This window comes from Gopherus flavomarginatus, chromosome 1 (assembly GCF_025201925.1).
Source record: "Gopherus flavomarginatus isolate rGopFla2 chromosome 1, rGopFla2.mat.asm, whole genome shotgun sequence".
Lineage (NCBI taxonomy): Eukaryota > Metazoa > Chordata > Testudines > Testudinidae > Gopherus > Gopherus flavomarginatus.
In genome coordinates this window covers 57983709-58006243 of record NC_066617.1, presented here as the reverse complement: position 1 = coordinate 58006243, position 22535 = coordinate 57983709, and the positions used below count along the sequence as shown (strand labels likewise).

At 45.6% G+C, this 22535-nt stretch overlaps 1 protein-coding gene across 1 annotated transcript; it reads right to left on the bottom strand.

The window, feature by feature from the left end:
* Nucleotides 1-16195: 16195 nt before the first annotated feature.
* Nucleotides 16196-19033, bottom strand: LOC127042862 (zinc finger and SCAN domain-containing protein 29-like). Its single transcript, XM_050936346.1, has 2 exons — nt 18120-19033; nt 16196-16796 (listed from the first exon to the last, which is right to left on the bottom strand). Exons 1-2 carry the CDS (start codon nt 18640-18642, stop codon nt 16291-16293), a joined length of 1029 nt encoding a protein of 342 aa, XP_050792303.1. The 5' UTR covers nt 18643-19033; the 3' UTR covers nt 16196-16290.
* Nucleotides 19034-22535: the final 3502 nt, after the last annotated feature.

Genomic DNA, 22535 nt, shown 5'->3' with positions numbered 1-22535 from the left:
TACCCCTGGGGTAGAAGGTCCTATTATGTCTCTTGATGGTGCTATATTGGTGTCATGGAGTTCCCGGGCGATGCTTTGGAACTGCTCCCCACAAAGCCAGTCAGGACTTTGGGGAGCCTCCTCTCCCTTGGAGCAGACTGTCTTCAGGGCAAGAAGGTCACATGGCTTCACCTTCCTGGGTCTGACCTTGGAGCATTCAGCATATGCCCCTCCGTGCGCTTCCCACAGCAAGTCTGCCCAGGTGGGGTCCTGGGGAAGCCAGAGGGTCCTACACACACCCCTACTTCGCAGTCAAACATGACTCTTAGCCAGCCAGTAAAACAGAGGTTTAATAAATGACAAGAAAACTGTCTAAAACAGAGTTTATAGGTACAGAGAATGGGACCCTGCAGCTGGGTCCATTCTGGGGCCTAGCTAGCCAGACAACCCCGTCTGCACTCACTTCCCATCTCCAGCCAGCTCCAAACTGAAACCCCCTCCAGCCCCTACTTCTCTGCTGAGTTCCTTTCCTGGGCCAGGAAGTCACCTGACCTCTTTGTTTTCCCATACCTTTAACATCCCCTTGCAGGGGGGGAGGGACTGGACCATTAGTTTCCAGGAGACAGAGTGTCGGCCAGAAACTGAGGCACCCACGCAGTATTCAGAGGAAACATTAAGAACAGTCCCACTTCATCACAATTGGCATAACAGCTTCTGTGGCACTACAAAACAACAATTGATTATAGCCAGATAGAGCTGTTGTAATAATTGGACCTACAAATTTACTTTAGTTGTGAGCTGAACTGTAAGAAGCTCTTATAAAAACCTATAATAAAAAATGTTGATGGGAAAAGGTTTGAAAGGGAGACAGACTGAACTAGTCCAAACTAAAAGGCCTGCTGCTATAATTCAAGGAGTGTGTTAAGATCATGCCCAGTAAACAAGACAGTGTGAGACAGAAAATGAATGAACCAAAGCTGGTGTGTCAGAAACTAAGGCCTGGTCTACACTACGCATTTAAACCAAATTTAGCAGCGTTAAACCGATTTAACCCTGCACCCGTCCACACAACGAGGCCCTTAATATTGCTATAAAGGGCTCTTAAAACTGGTTTCTGTACTCCTCCCCGACGAGAGGAGTAGCGCTGAAATCGGTATTGCCATATCGGATTAGGGTTAGTGTGGCCGCAAATCGACGGTATTGGCCTCGGGGTGGTATCCCACAGTGCACCATTGTGACCTCTCTGGAAAGCAATCTGAACTCGAATGCAATGGCCAGGTAGACAGGAAAAGCCCCGCAAACTTTTGAATTGCATTTCCTGTTTGCCCAGCGTGGAGCTCTGATCAGCACGGGTGGCGATGCAATCCCAAATCCAAAAAGAGCTCCAGCATGGACAGTACGGGAGATACTGGATCTGATCGCTGTATGAGCAGACAAATCTGTTCTATCTGAGCTCCGTTACAGAAGACAAAATGCCAAAGCATTTGAAAAAAATCTCCAGGCTATGATACAGAGTCCACAGCACAGTGCTGTGTGACAAGCGTAACGGAAAGCCAAAGAATCAAATGGATGCTCATGGAGGGGGGGGGGGGACTGAGGACTGAACTGTCAGGCTGGAAGGAGGTTACTAGTGGAGTTCCTCAAGGATCGGTTTTGGGACCAATCTTATTTAACCTTTTTATTACTGACCTTGGCACAAAAAGTGGGAATGTGCTAATAAAGTTTGCGGATGACACAAAGCTGGGGCGGTATTGCTAACACGGAGAAGGACCAGGATATCATACAGGAAGATCTGGATGACCTTGTAAACTGGAGTAATAGCAATAGGATGAAATTTAATAGTGAAAAGGGCAAGGTGATGCACTTACGGATTAATAATAAGAATTTTAGATATACATTTGGGACTCATCAGTTGGAAGCAACAGAGGAGAAGGACCTTGGAGTATTGGTTGATCACAGGATGACTATGAGCCGCCAATGTGATATGACCATTAAAAAAGCTAATGCGGTTTTAGGATGCATCAGGCGAGGTATTTCCAGCAAAGATAAGGAGGTGTTAGTACCATTATATAAGGCACTGGTAAGACCTCACCTGGAATACTGTGTGCAGTTCTGGTCTCCCATGTTTAAGAAGGATGAATTCAAACTGGAACAGGTTCAGAGACGGGCTACTAGGATGATTCGAGGAATGGAAAACCTGTCATATGAAAGGAGACTCAAAGAGCTTAGCCAAAAGAAGGCTGAGGGGGGGATATGCTTGCTCTTTATAAATATATCAGAGGGATTAATATTAGGAAGGGAGAGGAATTATTTAATCTTAGTACCAATGTGGACACAAGAACAAATGGGTATAAACTGGACACTAGGAAGTTTAGACTTGAAATTAGATGAAGGTTTCTAACCATTAGAGGAGTGAAGTTCTGGAACAGCCTTCCAACGGGAGTAGTGGGGGCAAAAGACGTATCTGGCTTTAAGACTAAACTTGATAAGTTTATGGAAGGGATGGTATGATGGGATAGCTTAATTTTGGCAATTGATCTTTGATTATCAGCAGATAAGTATGCCTAGTGGTCGATGATGGGATGTTGGATGGGATGAGATCTGAGTTACTGCAGAGAATTCTTTCTTGAGTGCTGGCTGGTGAGTCTTGCCCACATGCTCAGGGTTTAGCTGATCGCCATATTTGGGGTCAGGAGGGAATTTTCCTCCAGGGCAGATTGGCAGAGGCCCTGGAGGTTTTTCACCTTCCTCTGCAGCATGAGGCATGGGTCACTTGCTGGTGGATTCTCTGCAGCTTGAGGTCTTCAAACCACAATTTGAAGACTTCAGTAACTCGGACATAGGTTAGGGGTTTGTTATAGAAGTGGATGGGTATGGTTCCATGGCCTGCTTTGTGCAGGAGGTCAGACTAGATGATCACATTGGTCCCTTCTGACCCTAAAGTCTATGAGTCTATGAGACTCCAGCTATCCCACAGTCCCCGCAGTCTCCGAAAAGTATTTGCATTCTTGGCTGAGCTCCCAATGCCTGTAGGATCAAACACATTGTCCGGGGTGGTTCAGGGTATATCTCATCAATTTACGCCTCCTCCCCCCTGTGAAAGAAAAGGGAAAAAAATCATTTCTTGACTTTTTTCAGTGTCACCCTATGTCTACTGTATGCTGCTGGTAGACGTGGTACTGCAGCACTGAACAGCAGCATCCTCTCCCCTCCCCTCCCCGGTAGCAGATGGGGCAGTACAAAAGGACTGATAGCCGTCCTCGTCATCATCCCGTGAGTGCTCCTGGCAGGCCTCAGGTGAGGTCGGCCGGGGGCGCCTGGGTAAAAATTGAAATGATTCTCGGCAGATGGTACAGAACAGCTGGTAACCATCCTCATCATAGCAACTGGGGGCTGAGCTCCATCAGCCCCCCCTCTTTCATGTCTAAAGAGAAGATTCTGTACTGTCTGGATTATCATAGCAGCGGGATGCTGGGCTCCTCTCCCCCCCCCACCATTTAATGTCCTGCCTGGACTATCATAGCAGCTGGAGGCTGCCTCCCCCTCATTTTATCTCACTAAAAACTCAGTGTTTCTTATTCCTGCATTCTTTATTACTTCATCACACAAATTGGAGGATAACTGCCATGGTAGCCCAGGAGGGTTGGGGGAGAAGGGAAGCAACAGGTGGGGTTGTTGCAGGGTCACCCCCTAAAATGGCATGCAGCTCATCATTTCTGCGGGATCTGACACGGAGCAGCTGTACTCTCTGGTTCTCTGATACACTGGCTCTCTAGTACACTTGCCCCGTATTCTAGGCAGGACTGACTCTATTTTTAGATAAACCATAAAGGAGGGAATGACCCAGGGAGTCATTCCCATTTTTTCTTTGCGCCCCCGGCCGACCTCAGCAAAGGCCAGCCAGGAGCACCCATGACAGCAGCAGATAGTACAGAACGACTGATAACCATCATCTCATCACCAATTTACAATGGCACAGCTGACGGTACAGAACGACTGGTAACCATCTCTGCTACCTTGCAAAGGCAAATGAATGCTGCTGTGTAGCACTGCAGTACTGCCTCTGTCAGCGGCATCCAGTACACATACGTTGACAGTGACAAAAGGCAAAACAGGCTCCATGGTTGCCATGCTATGGCATCTGCCAGGGCAATCCAGGGGAAAAGGGCGCGAAATGATTGTCTGCCGTTGCTTTCACGGAGGAAGGAATGAGTGATGACATTTACCCAGAATCACCCACGACACTGTTTTTGCACCATCAGGCATTGTGATCTCAACTCAGAATTCCAATGGGCAGGGGAGACTGCGGGAACTATGGGATAGCTACGGGATAGCTACCCACAGTGCAACGCTCCAGAAATCAATGGTAGCCTCAGTACATGGACACACATCACCGAATTATTGTGCTTTATGTGGCCGCATGCACTCGACTTTATACAATCTGTTTTACAAAACCTGTTTATGTACAATCGGAATAATCCCGTAGTGTAGACATACCCTAAGCCTAACTGGTGGACAAAGTAATGAGAATATGGGCTGTTCCACCTATTGGTCCCTTCTGGAGTCCTTAATGAAAGAGACGTTGGAAGAAAAATTCACTACAGGCACATCCTTCACCATTATGGCTGCCACTGCATCCATCTCCTGTGACCCTGGATCTTCTTCATCTTGATCCTAAAAGATGTTCTGACCAGACCGGGCCAAAGATGGAGGGAGCACTAAACAACCTGATCCTGGTACAAGTTTGCTAGGTCTCAGAGTGGCTGATAACACCATGTGTCATGCCTGTGTTTTTCCATAGTGAGGTTGCAAATGAGTGTCAGCATTAGGGACAGAAGCTGCATGACCTGTCTTTGCTATTCTTTTCTCTCCCCTTTGGTGTGCATTTGTCTTGTTTTGTTTTCAAGGAAATGGGATCAGACTTTAATAACGACAGCTTCAGTTCATCACAAATAATTTCTTCTCTTTTCCCCAAAAAGGACAGTTATTTGATACCATCTAAACCAGTGGTTTTCAACCAGGGGTCCAAGGCCCCCTGGGGATCATGAGCAGGTTTCAGACGGTCCACCAAGCAGGGCCAGTGTTAGACTTGCTGGGGCCCAGGGAAGAAAGCCGAAGCCGCACCACATAGGGCTGAAGCCCAGGGCCCTCAGCCCCACCATCCAAGGCTGAAGCCAAAGCCTGAGCAACTTAGCTTTGTGAGGTCCCTGTGGCATGGGGCCCCATGAAATTGCCCTGCTTGCTAACTCCTAATGACAGCTGTGGCTTTTATATGCAGAAAAACAGTTATTGTGGCACAGGTGGGCTGTGAAGTTTTTATAGCATGTTAGGGGGAGGCCTCAGAAAGAAAAAGTTGAGAACTCCTGGTTTAAATGATGTTTAATGGTGTTTTTGCCATGGTACTATGCAGGCCAATCCGGGCGTGGTGGCATGCACCTGTAATCCCAGCTACCTAGGAGGCTGAGGCTGGCAGATTGCTTGAGCTCAGGGCTTCTAGCCTGTGGTGCACTATGCCAATGGGATGTCCGGTGCCACTGACAGCCTGGCCAGCAGGTGGCTGAAGGAATGGCTAGAATAACATGAATGACATGTGATCAGTGCTCTCTCTGTGAGGGCTGATGGACTGATGCCTCAAGGTGACTATCCAGGCCAAGGTCTCTGTATACCAAACCTTGTTGAATACTGTTTAATGCTGGACAGTGACTGGGTTATGTTGATTCTTCAGGCCCACATATTTCATTTAAATGAATACAACAGAGCCCAAAGTAGTTTACGAACTGTACAGTGGGAGTACTCAGCTGTCACTATTGTCACCTCTGGATGGAGCACAGTGGCTATTCTGTGTTAATATCACACACACCACCACCTTTTAGTTGGGGAAAGTGAAGAATAATCTCATCAAGACGAAGATGCAGATGGGCAGAATGTAGTAAAATTACCCAGCCACTGAGATATGAATGAGTGGTTAGGCCCTTAGTTTTACATCTCATCTAAGAAAACAACACCTTGAATGGTAGAGTGACCCGTAGCAAGTGCTGAGGCACTGGTTCAGTACTGACTCATAGCAGAGACTGTCTACTGAATCACTAATACTACTTCTTGCCAGCTTCTTCTTTTCAGAGGACGTATTGTGGTGGGAGGGACTGTATGCTACAGTGGATGGTGCAGGGCATGCTAAATAGACGTGGATGAAGAAATCAAGGAGATTAATACTTTGATTTGTTTGTGGGCAGGCTTGAGAAAAGGTCTGCCATGATTTTATATGATCATGATTTAAAATGCAGTTGATACAAAGGTAGCTTTTTGACCTGTGCAGGCAAAATAATGTATGTCCTGAGACAGTTGTGTCCCTCAGGGAAATTAGCCCTAGGTGTTCGGTCTGTATAAAGTGGCAGCATTTTTAACCAAAATCCTCAGGTCCAAATACATGCTATTGTTCGCCTTATATCAATTCTGGACTGTGTTAGCTACCCTATGGTGGCTCTGTAAGAAGAATGCCTCCCAAGGCAAATATCATAGTAATGGCCATGTACTGTATATGGGTTAAATTTACAGAGAGAAAAACATTAAACTAGCTTCAGGACTCTCAGTAAAACAAAAGCTTTAAAAAAAGCTGTACAAGCTATTTTGGTTTCTAGGCTGTCAAAAAGACAGTGTTAAAAAATCTCTAGAACTGAAATAACACAATAGCATTTTTGTCAGGATCTTTTGTAAAAACAAATTTGTGGTTGTCTTACTAATACTTTTGACCCAACAAAGCTGTTAGAGCTTCAGACTTCTTCGTTTATAATGGAAATGCTCCCTGACCCTTGACCATAGAGGTGCTACTGAACTATTATAATAAATACTATCCACAGCAAACATATGTGCCATCCAGGAAAGTGCTGGCTCCTTGCCAGGATATTACTTTGTGCCTGGTACCTAATGCTTCTGTGGCAATAGCTGTTGGGGAATGAATGATAGTGTAATCTCTTTTTCTTGTTAGAACCTGTCCATAGATCTGATATGCTATTTGAATTGTCCTAAAGAGGGGACAGGGTGAAGTTTATTTAGGTCATTTTTATTTTATAAAGCATTTGTATGTTCTTCAATCCCCCCATAGGAATTTGTCAATGTAGTAAGAGGAGAAAACATAAACCCTTGTGTCAGAGGCCTGATATGAGGCCTAAGGCCTGAACTAAAGTAATGGTCAGGACTTTGCTAACATAAAGCAAAGTTAAGCTGTGAGCCAGAGGCATGCCCTGCTCACAAGAAGTTGGCAAGGATAGGCCTGATGTTGCATAAACATATACCTACAGTGTATTAGATATTAGAAATATAAATACGGTACCAGGACACTCTGATATTGGAATATTCCACACAGATAACAAGGAACAAGCTGACCCATCCTAAAGACAGGGTCGAAAGGGTAATATGATGGATAGAGTTGTTTTGTTCGAACCAACATGTACAAGGTGAGAGGCGGCACCTTGCTGCGTAGAGGGGTTGCACTTCAATACGTCAGGAATGATGTGTAACTTGTTTGTACCTGTGTATAAGAATGCATCCCTGGGGCAGTGTCTTGGTCCAGCCTAGGGGGCAGTGGAGAGTCCTGCCACTCACTGAGCTGAGTCCATTACCGGGGGCACATATTCGTAGTATGTCCTGTAGAGTAGAGTCTAGCGGGAACTATTACTGTGCTTCGTTTGACAATAAACCTGGCCCGGGTACCTTCAGACCTTACTAGAGTTTGTTGTCATTGGGGGTTCTCTTGGGGTCTGCTGTGCTAGCGATCTGCAGAGCCGAGGCAGCACACAGAGGGAACGCACGCATGCAGCCAATTGATATCAACATTGAACAGAACAGAGCACCACACCAGGGGCGTCTGATGACAGTGGAGAGCTGTGTTTATGAATTGGGGGGAAATTCTGGGTCCATTGAAGTCAATTGGAGTTTTGCCATTGACTTCAGTGGGACTACATTGTTACCCTAGGACTTTTTAATCCTATGTGTTTGGTATACATTACTAAGTCCATGTAGCTTCACAGCATCATCTTTTCTAGCCATAGATAATATGCATAACTTGTGGGTATTAGTTATATACTTCTAACAATACAAGGGATTTCCTCTCACTAGAGATGCTAACTTGTGAGCATTTATATTTTATTTACAAAAGTGGAAATAGTTTAACAACGGTGAGATTTTACATTTGAAACAGTTTGCTTATGTCATGTCATGTCATATCATGTCATGTCATTCTTAGCCCAGTGATCAGCATGGGTTACTGGGCTGCTGTTGGACAGGTGCCCATTGGGAAAGGCATCCTAGCACCAAGCATACAGTCACTGGGCTGAAGTATCTCTGCTTCCCACTAAAGTGAGCTCCACTGCAAGTTAGGGTTATGTGGTGGGAGATAGGAGGATCCATGTGACAGAGAGTCCTCCAGTCTGTCCAAGATTCCACCCACTCCACCCACCCCTCCCTGCTGTGCAGAATAGTCGCATGGGACAGGACTGTGCACTAGACAAGGGACGTGCAGCCTGAGGTGCAATTCACCCCCTGCGTAGAGTGTGACAGCCCTCTGCACAAGGGTAAATTTCACCCCTTCTGCCCCCTGCATCCAAATGCTTCCCCTGTGCAGTGGGATTATACCAGTTCTGCTGCCTGGGGGCTCTCCATGACTGTAGAGAAGAAGGCTGAAACTGACCTTTAAGGATTTATTCCACTACTTTTTGAAACCACCTATCTATGTTTGAACAACCTGCACGTGCTGAAAATGTTCCCTGCTTGGTTAGAAACATTTGGAAATCTCCACATTTGCAATCTTTACCGAAGACGCTCCAGAGTTTTAAGTCATGTGAAAGATAATGTCGTTCAATGATGCAAGTGGTGTAGTTGTGCCAGGATCAATGGTTATGGGGGCCCAACCAGGAAAGGCCACTCTACCTTGGGCACCTTTATAGTTATGCCAGACAGACCAGCTGGGTCTCCAAAGAGGAGGAAACAGCTCCCAACCCCTTGCCAGCCTTTCTCCCAGGCGGGGAAAGAAAGTGACTGAGACTCAGGTGCTGAGTGGCTCAGGGCTGCTCCTGGTGGCACTGCTAGTGCTGTGAGGGCTTCATGTTGCTGCCCAGCCTGTACCTCCATGGGTCCTGCTATGCAGGCAGCCCCCTACCCTGTCTGCTGCTGCTCTGGACTCACTGTGTCTGCTGCTTCCACAGTGAGGAGCTCACCTGGAAAGGTGCAGGAGACTGACTGAGGGATGCGGGGTTTGCGGGAACCAGATGGGTGGGGTGTGTGGGCTGGAATGGGCTGGGGGCACAGAGTGTGGGAGGGAAGGTGGGGGTGCTTGGGTCCCAGTGTGGATCCAGGAGAAGGGTGCAAGGGGTCCTGGTCCTGGCAGGTGAAGGATGAGGAGACTGGGAGAGCATTGCAGGAAGTGGATAGGGAATGGCCTCGGATCAGAATTAATCTCTTTAATCTGTTAGAATGTGTTTCTCCTAATTAGGCTGGATTCACTGGTGCACTTTAGCTCCTAAGTAGCATTTTGACAATGGAAAACCATTGTAAACCCGGTCTGGTCTGCCAGTTAAATTGAGTCTATGGGGTGGCCTAAAAGTATCTTGAGCATTCATGAGTGACTCTTGTCCTATATGATACCATCAAATCCTATCTGTATAGTGTGTATATCTTAGAGGTACTTAGAAGATGTTACAGATGTTGGTAAGGGCTGTTTTTTTTAATCTAGGTTAGGCAACATTTCTATAATATGGAAGCACACATATATGGTAAGTGCATGACTTAGATAGTATTGTAAAATGGTCTAGGTATCATGATCTTTGAAAAGTGCTTGAGAATGTCATGGTTTTAATAGATTTTTTTTAATTGCATGGCAGTATGGATCCTTGTTTTTGGTGTCTGTGACACAAAAACCGCATTTTCAAGAGTATGTTTGTGACAACACTTCTTTGCATTTGTTGCCCAGCCATGATTAGTGAATGAAAAGCAAATACTGTCTGTGCTCTAACTGCAAGTTTTTCCCTGGGAAAAATTGTGGGTTCGGGTATGAATAGTTGGGGCTTGATTTCCCACTTCAGTACTCCTTGCTTACAGTGTTGTATCACCAGTCTTTCAGTTCCAGTAGAGTTGTACCAACTTGAAACTGAGTAACACACTGGTGACTCAAGCCCTTAGGCTTTTTGACTAACTACATGTGTGCTTTGCATGGACCTTGCTACTTATTTGAAAGTTTTCTATATAAAGCTGAGTTGTGTGCTTTATGTTGATGTGATATATGTATTTATTAACAAAGTGTGAAATCCATTGCAACTGTGCCGATTTTCAATTAGATACAATAACTGGTAAAATGTTAGTTTTGAATATGGGTTGTTTGTCTTATGATGACATCATACACAAGATAGATTTTGGAGACTATGCAATGCCTACCGAAATTATTAACTTGAAATCAGTTCTTCTGGGCTCCTGCACTATAACATTTAGCAAGACATCACTGCCAATGAGCATTTTATATAAATGTGTAAATGGCTTTCAGAGTGTGTTTGTGTATTTATGGACAAGATGGTTATATTCGGATTTTCCAAGACGGTAAAGGTAAGCAAAACTGTAGATTTTTAGAATGGAAAAGGGGGTCCCTAACCTATTCTTGCATGCTGTGCCCCGACACCATTGGCAACACTTGCACAATATTCAGACATCCATGGAGATGACAGGAATGTTCCCATTGTAACTGAACCTATAGCAGGTTGAAGGAACCACAGTGCGGATAGTAACGTGTTAATTAAAAAAAAAAAACCCAGACGAGTATAATTGCCATAATGACTTCGGCCCTGGGCATTTCCTAGGGTTTCACCTCAGGCTATTAACAATCTCAGATCATCATTAATTCTCAGGAAATGCTCAGGGTCTTTATTGCTGCTGCTTAAGCGATGCTCAAATGTCTGTGAATATTTACATCCCTGTTGGAATGTGCAACGAATACAGTCCATGCGCAGCATTTCCAGATTCTTGTTACCCCAAAAGTCCAGCATGCTGAGGCATGTGTGAAATACTTGAAATGATCACAGAGGATTTAGTGTTCCTTTTTATTATTTATATTGCAACATAGATGTGCAGGATGCTTTATATAACACACAGGAAGATGTGTTCCCTGCCCTCAGGAGCTTACAATCAAAGGGCTCAATTAAAGAAAGCTCTAAAACATATGCTTAAAACCATTCCTATTAGGGAATTTTTATCATGTACTTAAGTCCCATTGACTCCAATGAGATGTGCACATGTGCTTATAGCTAAGCACTCACTTAAGTGCTCTCCTGAATAGGGATGGCCAAAGATAAGATGAGTATAAACAGGAGAGGAAGATAACACAGGGTGATCTAGGAGTAGGAAAAGTCAGAGGGAAGAGGACAATATGGTTATGCAGCCACTTGGGGAAGCTGTAAAATGAGGGACTCCTAAGATGAGCAGGTTCTGTGTGAGCTTTCCCACACAGCTCTGCCAATGCCCTTAATGGTTGACCTGTACCACCATTACTATTCTACCACTGGGCTTGTCTTGTGTAGTATCTGCTATGTGTGCCAAGTTGTGTGGGAATTTAGGGCCCACTTTAGCCCTCAGTTTACACAGCTATAGCTTCTACTAGGGTAAATCCCTTGTTGGCATAAGTCCACTGAAGTCAAAAGAGTTGCAGCCTCAGGGAATATGGTCCACTGCCTTCAATACAAATTCCTTGGGTGTACTGAGGGAAGAACTAAGCTCTGAGTTTTGTGGTGTTTAGAGGAGAATGAGGCTGTCACATTTATTTTCATTGAATCAGTATTGCAGGGCAACAGATGATACGGCTGTTAAAAAAGCAAATGCGATTTTGGGATGCATCAGGCGGGGTATTTCCTGCAAGGACAAGGAGGTGTTAGTACCGTTATATAAGGCGTTGGTGAGACCCCATCTGGAATACTGTGTGCAGTTCTGGTGTCCCATGTTCAAGAAGGATGAATTCAAACTGGAACAGGTTCAGAGACGGGCTACGAGGATGATCCGAGGAATGAAAAAACTGCCTTATGAAAGGAGACTCAAAGAGCTTGGCTTGTTTAGCCTGGCCAAAAGAAGGCTGAGGGGGGATATGCTCGCTCTATATAAATATATCAAGGGGGTTAACGTTAGGGAGGGAGAGGAATTATTTAAGTTTAGTACTAATGTAGGCACGAGGACGAATGGGTATAAACTGGATATTAGGAAGTTTAGACTTGAAATTAGACGAAGGTTTCTGACCATTAGGGGAGTTCTGGAATAGCCTTCCGAGGGAAGTAGTAGGGGCAAAAGACTTTCCTGGCTTTAAGACAAAGCTTGATAAGTATATGGAGGGGATGTTATGATAGGATCGTTAATTTGGGCAATTGATCTTGAATTACCACCAGACAGGTCTGCTCAATGGTCTGCGGGGAGATGTTGGATGCGATGGGTACTGAGTTGCTGCGGAGAATTCCTTCTTGGGTGCTGGCTGGTGACTCTTGCCCACATGCTCAGGGTTTAGCTGATCGCCATATTTGGGGTCGGGAAGGAATTTTCCTCCAGGGCGGATTGGCAGGTGCCCTGGAGGTTTTTCGCCTTCCCCTGCAGCGTGAGGCACGGGTCGCTTGCTGGTGGTTTCCCTGCAGCTTGAGGTCTTCAAACCATTTTTGAGGATTTCAATAACTCGGTCCTGGGATAGGGGTTGTTATAAAATTGGATGGGTGGGGTTCTGTGGCCTGCCTTGTGCAGGAGGTCAGACTAGATGATCAGATTGGTCCCTTCTGACCTATGAGTCTATGAGTCTATGAACATATTATAGACTTAGAAATCTACATATGAGAGGTGAATGCATTGGCCTACATGCTACAGTGATGGGCAGTAATATAAAAGCTAGGAGAGACCGATAGACCTCACCTCGCTTGTGTAGTTATACCATCCCTTTAGAAAAAGCCCTGTAGAAATTGCTAAACATAAAACCCAGTAGGTTTCTACAGACATTTAAAGGAGTTCTCTAGATGTTATTCTAAAGTCCTTTTGAATGTAGTATAGAACAGGTTTTTTTGTACCTTCCTATAGACTTCTACTGCAGGGATATAATTCTCTATTAAATTCTAAAGCCAAGTTCAAAGAATCCTGTGGAAAGGTCATCATTTTCTATTAAATCATTAGGATTTTCCATGAGGGGTACTTCAGGCACAATAACAACAGAATGAATAAACTCATTTAGTGGCACTTCTGTGCAGTAAGAACGAGCCTGTTTCCACTCACAGGGTTCCAGGAGCTGCATTTTTCTCACAATTTCATAGCTAGCCCTGGTCATCACGTTTTGTTATTGCACCAGGGGAATGGACATTCAGCATACTGTATTTCAGGAAAAGGACAGAAATAGAGCTACTACTACAATCTATGTAGCACCGGGAATCTCATTTACTGCATAGTTTTGTGGTGTTTTTCTTTGAAGAGGGCAGAGTTGACAGGTCAAAAAATGTTTTGATTTCCTCTTATAGAAAAATAATATTTTCCATTTTGTAATACCCCTGTGATGCAGGGGGAAGAATCATGTCTTAAAATATGAGTAGTGCCTTCATGCTTCCTGTGCTTTGCTACATGTGCTGTATTGCCCCTGCTGTATAACTGGCTATGTTCTATAATATTAGCTATATAATATCACACTTTCTGCATTATTGGTTATTAGAACTCTTGTTTCCAAAACTGTTTAAAAAAAGTGTTCTCCCTTCACTAGGTTAAAGCCCTAGTCACTCACATGAGAAACTTCTCCCCAACAAACCTGGAATGCTGGGTTTGCTGAGGGTTCATAGCATGCAGATGCACATCATGATACCTTTGTGTTCTTACTGGTGCTACTTTTGTGTGCGAGCAGGGGATGAATCCTAATGTCTATGGTGCTTGGAGCGCCTGAATTCTTCTCTTTTTGTAATCACCAATGTTATTACACTGCTTGATTGAGACAGATGGTTTTTGTGGCTGAGGCATTGGACAGTTCTAAAGAGATCTGAGTTCAGCTCCTGGCTCTGCTGCAAACTTCCTGGAGTAATTTAGGCCATGGTCTAGCAAAGACATTCACATGTACATCAGAGTCTGCCTACGTGGTTCTGTTTGAAGGACTCAGGGCATTAATCGCTCAATGCCTCAGTTTCCCTTCTGTAAAATGGGGAATAATAATAATAAAACTTCCTTTCTCCCACCCCTTGTTTTGTCTGTTTAGTCTGTAAGCTCTCTAGGGTAGGCACTACATATTATGGTGTGTTTGTACAGAATCTAGCACAAAGTGACCCCTGATCTCAGATGGGTGCACTATTTTGATCTTCAAAATAGAAGAGGTGATTTTTATTTGTAAAAGGAGCTATTAACAAAATTCTGGGCATGTCCATCTTCATGCTTTTATTTTAAAATTCCAGCTGTGTTTTGTGTGGCACCTAAAGGGAGAAATGTTAAAATATTTGTATATTAGCTTCTAGTATCTGTTTAAGAAGTTAGTTGTAAGGGTGGTTAATGCTAGATTTCTCAGGCCATGTCTACATCTAAAACTTTGCAGCGCTGGTTGTTATAGCTGTATTAGGACAGCTGTATAGGGCCAGCGCTGCAGAGTGTCCACACTTACTGCTAGCAGCGCTGTAAGTGCTGTTAGATGTGGCCACACTGCAGCGCTGTTGGGAGTGATGCATTGTGGGCGGCTATCCCACAGGGCACCTCGTCCCACAGCGGCGCTGGGGCTTGTGGGAAGGGGAAGGAAGTGTGATTGTCCTTCTGCTTCCTGTTCCTGTTCCAACGGCCAGCGTTGCTTTGGTACACATGCGGAGCACTGTGGCAGCATTGTGACTCTAAAGCGGTTTTTCTGCATTATCTTTCAAGAATGGATCCTCAGGTACTGAATACCTTACTAATGACTATTGCCAGCACATCTCGCCTTACTGTGGATCTAATCCTTAGGCTGCTAAATGTGCGTGTGACTGACATTGAGGAGTCGGACGATGGTACTGAATCGCATCAATATGCAGACAGTACAATGCTAGTGGCAATAACAGACGTGCTCTGCTCCGTGGACCGGCGCGTTTGGGCTCTGGAAACCAGCACTGAGTGGTGGGATCACATCGTCCTGCAATCATGGGATGACGAGCAGTGGCTGCAGAACTTTCGTATGAGGAAAGCCACTTTCATGGGACTTTGTGATGATCTCGCCCCCAACCTGCGGCGCATGAACACGAGATTTAGAGATGCCCTTTCTGTGGAGAAGCGGGTGGCTATTGCAATCTGGAAGCTGGCAACTCCAGACTGTTTCCGATCTGTGGCGAACCAGTTCGGAGTGGGAAAGTCCACCGTTGGAATGGTGCTGATGCAAGTTTGCAGGGCCATTAATCGAACACTGACAAGAAGAACCGTGACTCTTGGTAACGTGCAGGACATTTTAGATGGCTTTGCAGAAATGGGCTTCCCTAACTGTGGAGGGGCAGTAGATGGGACGCATATTCCTATTATCTCTCCACCCCACCTGGCATCGGAGTATATTAATCGCAAGGGGTACTTCTCTGTGGTTCTGCAAGCGCTTGTGGATCACCGTGGGCATTTCACTGACATTTACTCTGGATGGCCTGGAAAGGTGCACGATGCACGCATATTTAGGAACAGTGCCCTGTTCAGGAGGCTTAGGGCCGGGACCTTTTTCCCAGATCACAATATAACAGTAGGGGACGTGGAAATGCCCATCGTGATTCTGGGAGACCCCGCTTACCCATTAATGCCATGGCTCATGAAACCATATACTGGGAAGCTTGACAGGAGCAAGGAACGTTTCAACTACAGGTTGAGCCGCTGTAGAATGACTGTGGAGCGTGCTTTTGGCCGTTTGAAAGCTCGCTGGCGCAGTCTGTTCGGGAAGCTAGATTTGATGGAAAGCAGCATTACCGCAGTTATATCCGCGTGCTGCACCCTCCATAATATTTGTGAAGGGAAGGGTGAAAGGTTCAGTGAGGAATGGACCTCCGAGGTTATACGTTTGGAGAATGAGTTTGCTCAGCCAGAGAGCAGGGCTAATAGGGAGGCCCAGGAAAGGGCTTCAAGGATTAGGGATGCTATAAGGGAGCAATTTGATGCTGAGAGCCAGCAGTAATGTTTGGTGCATGTGTTGTGCTTTGCTTTACCTTGCTGTGTATAATTAGCCATTTCTATCACCAATAAAACATATGGAAAGAAATACAAACCAAAACCTTTTATTTGTCATACAGTAAAAAACAGGTAAGGGGGTATGGGTGGTTCACAGTACATTCAGAGGTTTTACTATTTCCTATTTTACTCAATTGTAACCGTCTGATGCAACTCACCATTACTTTGCTGCAGAATGATGGGGGTGGAGTGCACTGGGTAAGAATTAAACATATCTTGGTTACTAGGTGATGTTATAGGTGTTGGGGGCAGCTGATGATAATAAGGAACTGGGTGCTGCATAAAGCTATTTTGAGGATACACAGGGGGACAAGGAACATTGCTTTTGGAAGCCTGTGGGTTATCACGGTATATATTTGCCTGCATGGCTACAAGAGACTCAAAAGACTTGGTTTGGCGAGACAGGAGTCTCATCATCTGCCTGGCTATTCTTTTGGCAGACAATTCCTGTCTCCTGCTTTCAGTCAGCCTCCATTCCTGTACACTTTTTCTCCACTCCTCAGTCTTCCTACTTTCCCTGTTGTAGTGGTTCAGAACGGTCTTGATCAGCTCCTCTTTTGATTTCCTAGGATTGCGCCTCAAATTCTGCAATCTACGTGAGGCCGGTGACACAGCCGCATTACTCGAGTTGTCTAGAAAAAATAGAGATAGAGACATGTAATACACAGGGGCATCATTGTTTATTATCAACTTTTGAAGGACATTGGAAACTGTAGGTAGCATCCCTCTCACATACCTCACATAACACTGTAGAGTTCAAGAAAGCTAAGACATGTCTAGCAATGGGGTGAGTACTTTTGCTTAAAATTCTCCCATGTTAGTGGGATGCCTTGGTTCCTGCTTGGAAGGGGGGATCGGTGAGGAAGAAGCACCCCGCAGGACACGGTTCCCGCTTGGAAGGGGGGGTGGGGGACGGACAGAGCACACCGCAGGGCAGGTTTCCCGCTTGGAAGGGGGGATCGGTGAGGAAGAAGCACCCCGCAGGACACGGTTCCCGCTTGGAAGGGGGGGTGGGGGACGGACAGAGCACACCGCAGGGCAGGTTTCCCGCTTGGAAGGGGGGATCGGTGAGGAAGAAGCACACCGCAGGGCAGGTTTCCCGCTTGGAAGGGGGGGTGGGGGACGGACAGAGCACACCGCAGGGCAGGTTTCACGCTTGGAAGGGGGGATCGGTGAGGAAGAAGCACCCCGCAGGACACGGTTCCCGCTTGGAAGGGGGGGTGGGGGACGGACAGAGCACACCGCAGGGCAGGTTTCCCGCTTGGAAGGGGGGGTGGGGGACGGACAGAGCACACCGCAGGGCAGGTTTCACGCTTGGAAGGGGGGATCGGTGAGGAAGAAGCACCCCGCAGGACACGGTTCCCGCTTGGAAGGGGGGGTGGGGGACGGACAGAGCACACCGCAGGGCAGGTTTCCCGCTTGGAAGGGGGGATCGGTGAGGAAGAAGCACCCCGCAGGACACGGTTCCCGCTTGGAAGGGGGGGTGGGGGACGGACAGAGCACACCGCAGGGCAGGTTTCACGCTTGGAAGGGGGGATCGGTGAGGAAGAAGCACCCCGCAGGACACGGTTCCCGCTTGGAAGGGGGGGTGGGGGACGGACAGAGCACACCGCAGGGCAGGTTTCCCGCTTGGAAGGGGGGATCGGTGAGGAAGAAGCACACCGCAGGGCAGGTTTCCCGCTTGGAAGGGGGGGTGGGGGACAGACAGAGCACACCGCAGGGCAGGTTTCACGCTTGGAAGGGGGGATCGGTGAGGAAGAACACACCCGCAGGAAGAGCACACCCGCAGGACACGGTTCCCGCTTGGAAGGGGGGGTGGGGGACGGACAGAGCACACCGCAGGGCAGGTTTCACGCTTGGAAGGGGGGGTGGGGGACGGACAGAGCACACCGCAGGGCAGGTTTCACGCTTGGAAGGGGGGATGGGGGACGGACAGAGCATTGCAATCTACTTACCACGAGCACGATCCTCAGCTTCCTCATCAACGTCCGCTTCCAGCTGCTGTGACTGGCTAGTCTCCTCAGGGCTGGAGAAGAGCTCCTGGCTGCCTGTGTCCTGAGACTCTGGGGTGTCCCCCTCAACGCCAGTAGCATCACTGTATTCATCCTCTACACCATCCCCCACTTCTCCCTGCTCTGAACTCTCCATCGTGCTCCTAGGATTCACGGTGGGGTCACACCCAAGTATGGCATCCAGCTCCTTGTAAAACTTGCAGGTTGTGGGGGCTGCTCCTGAGCGTCGGTTTCCCTCACGGGCTTTGCAGTATGCACTCCTCATCTCCTTAATTTTTACTCTGCATTGCAAGGCGTCCCGTTCGTGGCCCCTTCTCAGCATGGACTGCGATATCTGACCATAGGTATCATAGTTTCTCCTTCTGGAGCGCAGCTGTGTTTGAACAGCCTCATCTCCCCACACACTAATTAGATCCTGCAGCTCTGCATTGGTCCATGCTGGGGCTCGTTTGTTGCGTGGAGGCATGGTCGCTGAATGATTGATTGATTAATTGCACTCCACGCCTGACTGAGCAAACAGGAAGGTGATTTTTTAAATTTCCCGGGGGATTTAAAGGAGGGGTCAGGTGAGCACAGGGCAGAGGAGTTTTCTTGATTACCAGAGAGGTATCCTCAGGTATGCTGGGATACCTGCTTATTCCACGGAGGTCAAGAAAAGCGCTGGTAAGTGTCTACATTGCATTACCAGCGCTGGATCACCAGCGCTGGATCCTCTACACCCGAGACAAAACGGGAGTACGGCCAGCGCTGCAAACAGGGAGTTGCAGCGCTGGTGATGCCCTGCAGATGTGTACACCTTCAAAGTTGCAGCGCTGTAACTCCCTCACCAGCGCTGCAACTTTCTGATGTAGACAAGCCCTCAGTCCTCTTTATTTCAGGCTCTCCTTGAAAACCGCCTGTAGGCTGCAGCTTTTATAGAATATTTTGGCACTAATTCTTTGGGGCGGGAGGGAGGTGTTGTCTTTGAGAGCTGCTAACGCCAACACTATGAAAACTGCTCTGGCTGCCTATAAGTCAGTGTGTTTACCTCAAAGCTAAAGTTGTAAATAGTGATGAACCAGTCTGCCTTAGGGACCTCCTGATGCTCTATATCTCATTACAGCAATTCAGATTGAGGATATACTTGCCTGTTAGAAGATTATGATATGAATAGACATTTAATATAATTTATAATTTCTGATATTGTGTCAACCTTACATTTAATGCTTCCTGTTCCAGTGGAGAAGTAGGACTGTACTGTTCCATGCTTGCATCTCATCTACCACAAAGCTTCCTCTTCCAACAGGGTGTTATACATTGATTGACAGGTTACTCAAGCAGTCAGTTCTTAAAGGTACAATATTCTTAGATCTTAAATATGCATTATTGACTGCAGGAGGGGCTATAACTACTAACAGTCCCCATATAAAAATTGAAGAGGCCAGAGTCAGGTCCTCATTAGGCCACAGTTGCACCCCTACATTTCTCTTCCCTATGCATGATCCCTGTTGTTCTCCTTCTTTTGTTCCTATTTTAAATCTGAGCCTGTTGATGTTTGTCTCCCCACTCCAAAAGTTTTTGTGTTACTCTGAGGAGCAGAACTGACTAACACTCCCTTCAGACTTTGTCAACACACTTCCTTCTGTAAGTCAGAGGCTCTCCCCCAGAGGCTGAGTGTGCTTCCAGCTCTGCCATCCTGGTCTTGAAATTGGATCCTGCACATCACTAGATTGCTGGAAAGTCCCATTTTATTTTTTGTGGAAGCAGACATGTACATCTCCTTGCCCAGCAGCACTGCACCAATGTTTTGTTTCAGAAATAACCAAAAGGATTTTGTCAGGCTGGTAGGATTAAAGTGCTTGTGGGGGCTAACGATGACATGTAAGGACAAGCACTAAGTTCTCAGTCGGGTTTTTTTAAGTCCATTTAAACATGGATTTTACCAAAGGATTCAGTAACGGAGCCCCAAATATATTATTATATGTGGGGAATACTGTACATTCAGTAGTCTTGGAAATAAGATGTATTATAAAATCAAAGATGCATCGTTGGGAATGGTATTGACTATTTAATTTCTAGCACAGGCTGTTGCCTATGATGGAATTGTGACGGTCTGGACATGTGCTACATGTCATTTGAGTTAATCTGCAATAAATGGACAAAGGCAGTAGGTGATGAAAGCAAACCATTTAGGTAGAAAACTGTGGGGGTGACTCATGATAATAAGAACTATTACTAGTAATCACCATTGGCATGATCTGGTGTTTAGACTGTGAACTCTTTAGGGCAGGGATCTTTATATTTGCCTGAAAGTAGCTGTGTGTTTAGTAAATTTTTTCTACACTATTTACTACCAGTGGCTTTTCTTCATCTCTGGAAAATGCTATCATCTCAAATGGCTTCCTTCTAATTGCGATGGATTTAATTGCTTGAATACACAAGGGTCTGTGTTGGCTGCTGTTGCTAGCTGGACAGATTCAGAAAAAAATTGGATATCCATGGATAGATGTCTCTCAGTGTAACAGGAAATTCAGTACTCATGTCTCTCCTTACCTGCAATGGATGTCACCAGGTTTATGATGCCATTCCTGCAATTACTTCCCCACAAAGAAGTATTTCAATCCCATACCATCTCTGTGGGAGATCTCCATAAAGAGGCTGCCCTGACGCATCTTCTCTGCTCTGTACTTTGAAATGTGTGGTGTCACTGCAGAACTTTGCATCTAGCTAGCTGTGCTTCCACTGCTTTCAGAAGGCTGACAACAAAGGTATATCTGACAGTGTTTCCTGATTAAAAAAAAAAAAGGAAATGAAGAAATCGTTCACTAGGAAGACACAGCTGTAAACAAAAGCAGCTTCTCTTAGCACTCAGAAGCAGAGCTGGTAGAACATTAAGACATTCATTAGTGTATATTTTCATGCCTAGAGGCACCAGGTTCAGTTCACTATTATTTGTAGGCTCATACTTAATTATTTGGACAGCTGTCAAATATTTGTGAAAATATTTATGAACCCCAAAAAGTTTCATCTTTTTTTAGCATGAATGGTTATTTGGCTAAAAATTCCCATTGGAAATGCATTGTTCACTGTTCATCATTCAGCATTCTCGTTTAGAGAGTTTCAGTCAGACAGTCAAACTGGTATCACCTGTTATAAGTGACTGCTCACTCCATGAAGTGACTGGCTTCCAAGCAATCCATATGCAGAAATTTGTTCCTCTAAATTATTTGGCAAATACTCAGGAATGGTTCCTTTTTCTATGTTTATACAGCACCCAGTCCCAATTCTGACTGGGGAATTTGTGCACAGATGTAATTTAAATATTTAATTGTAATGAATAACAAATACTTTTTTAGACATCTAGATTTGCAGGTAAACATCTCACTAAGAAAAAAATGGCTAAATTTGCAATAGATATCTTCAAGAAACAATTAAATCAGCTCTATTTCAAAGTAAAAATTAGGCCAAATCCTTCTCACTTTGCTCACATGAATAATCTAACTGACGACAAAGGGGTACATTACGCAACTAAGGCAAGCAGTAGGATTCAGAGACTCGGGAATTCACATTTTAGAATGAGTAAAACCTACAGGATCTCTGAAATGACGTCAACACAAATGTAACTTTTCTAAATGGTCATAAAAAAATTAGAAAACCTTTTACAACTCAGACCGAGCGTCCTTGAAAGGCATCTTAGATTTATAGTTAATATTAAATATTGTTTATGTTTTACTTTGCCTTTTTAGCCATTCATTTTCATTGAGTGCAAAATTAATGAAGTCTAAAAAGGAGCAAAAATGTACCTGTGGAAATGGAAATATTTCCTGGGAAGATTTAAATAAGAAAATCTTTTTACATATATTACTTAAAAAACACGAAGTAATCCTGCTCCCTATCCCATGGCTACAGAGAGCCAGGACTGCACTGAAACTAGAGCAGCTGTGCTACATAAGTTGAAGGCAGGATACCAGGATCACACAAAGGGAGTACACAACCTCTGCATGCCATGGAGCTATGCTGTATTCAGGCTTCCTGATCAGCAGTGTGTAGGCTGTGGGAGCCAGTGTGTTCAGGGGCAGAGAAGAAGGCATAGCAGCAGTTATGCTAATTCAGCTACTGTTTACCCCAAGGTGAGGTGCACCTCAGCTGTGAGAGCTATTGCATCTCTCAGGCATCATTAGAGACCATGGCTTACTCTGCTGCTGCTGCTGATCTACAGTCTGTGGGGAATTTTTTTTTTTTTTTGCCTCACTAGCTTCCTGGAACTCCTGGAAACAGGCAGAACCAGAGGGGCTTAGGTTTGCAACATCTTACAAATTGTGCTTTGGTTTCACAAAGCCAGGAATGAATTGGGTCCAGGTCCCATTTTATTCACATCAT

Excerpts from the sequence above, each read along its gene's own strand:
- LOC127042862 (XM_050936346.1), bottom strand. The coding sequence starts at position 18,642 with ATGCCTCCACGCAACAAACGAGCCCCAGCATGGACCAATGCAGAGCTG. Across the intron at positions 16,797-18,119 it reads AGCTGAGGATCGTGCTCGTG|ACAACTCGAGTAATGCGGCT; the intron begins GTAAGTAGATTG and ends TATTTTTTCTAG.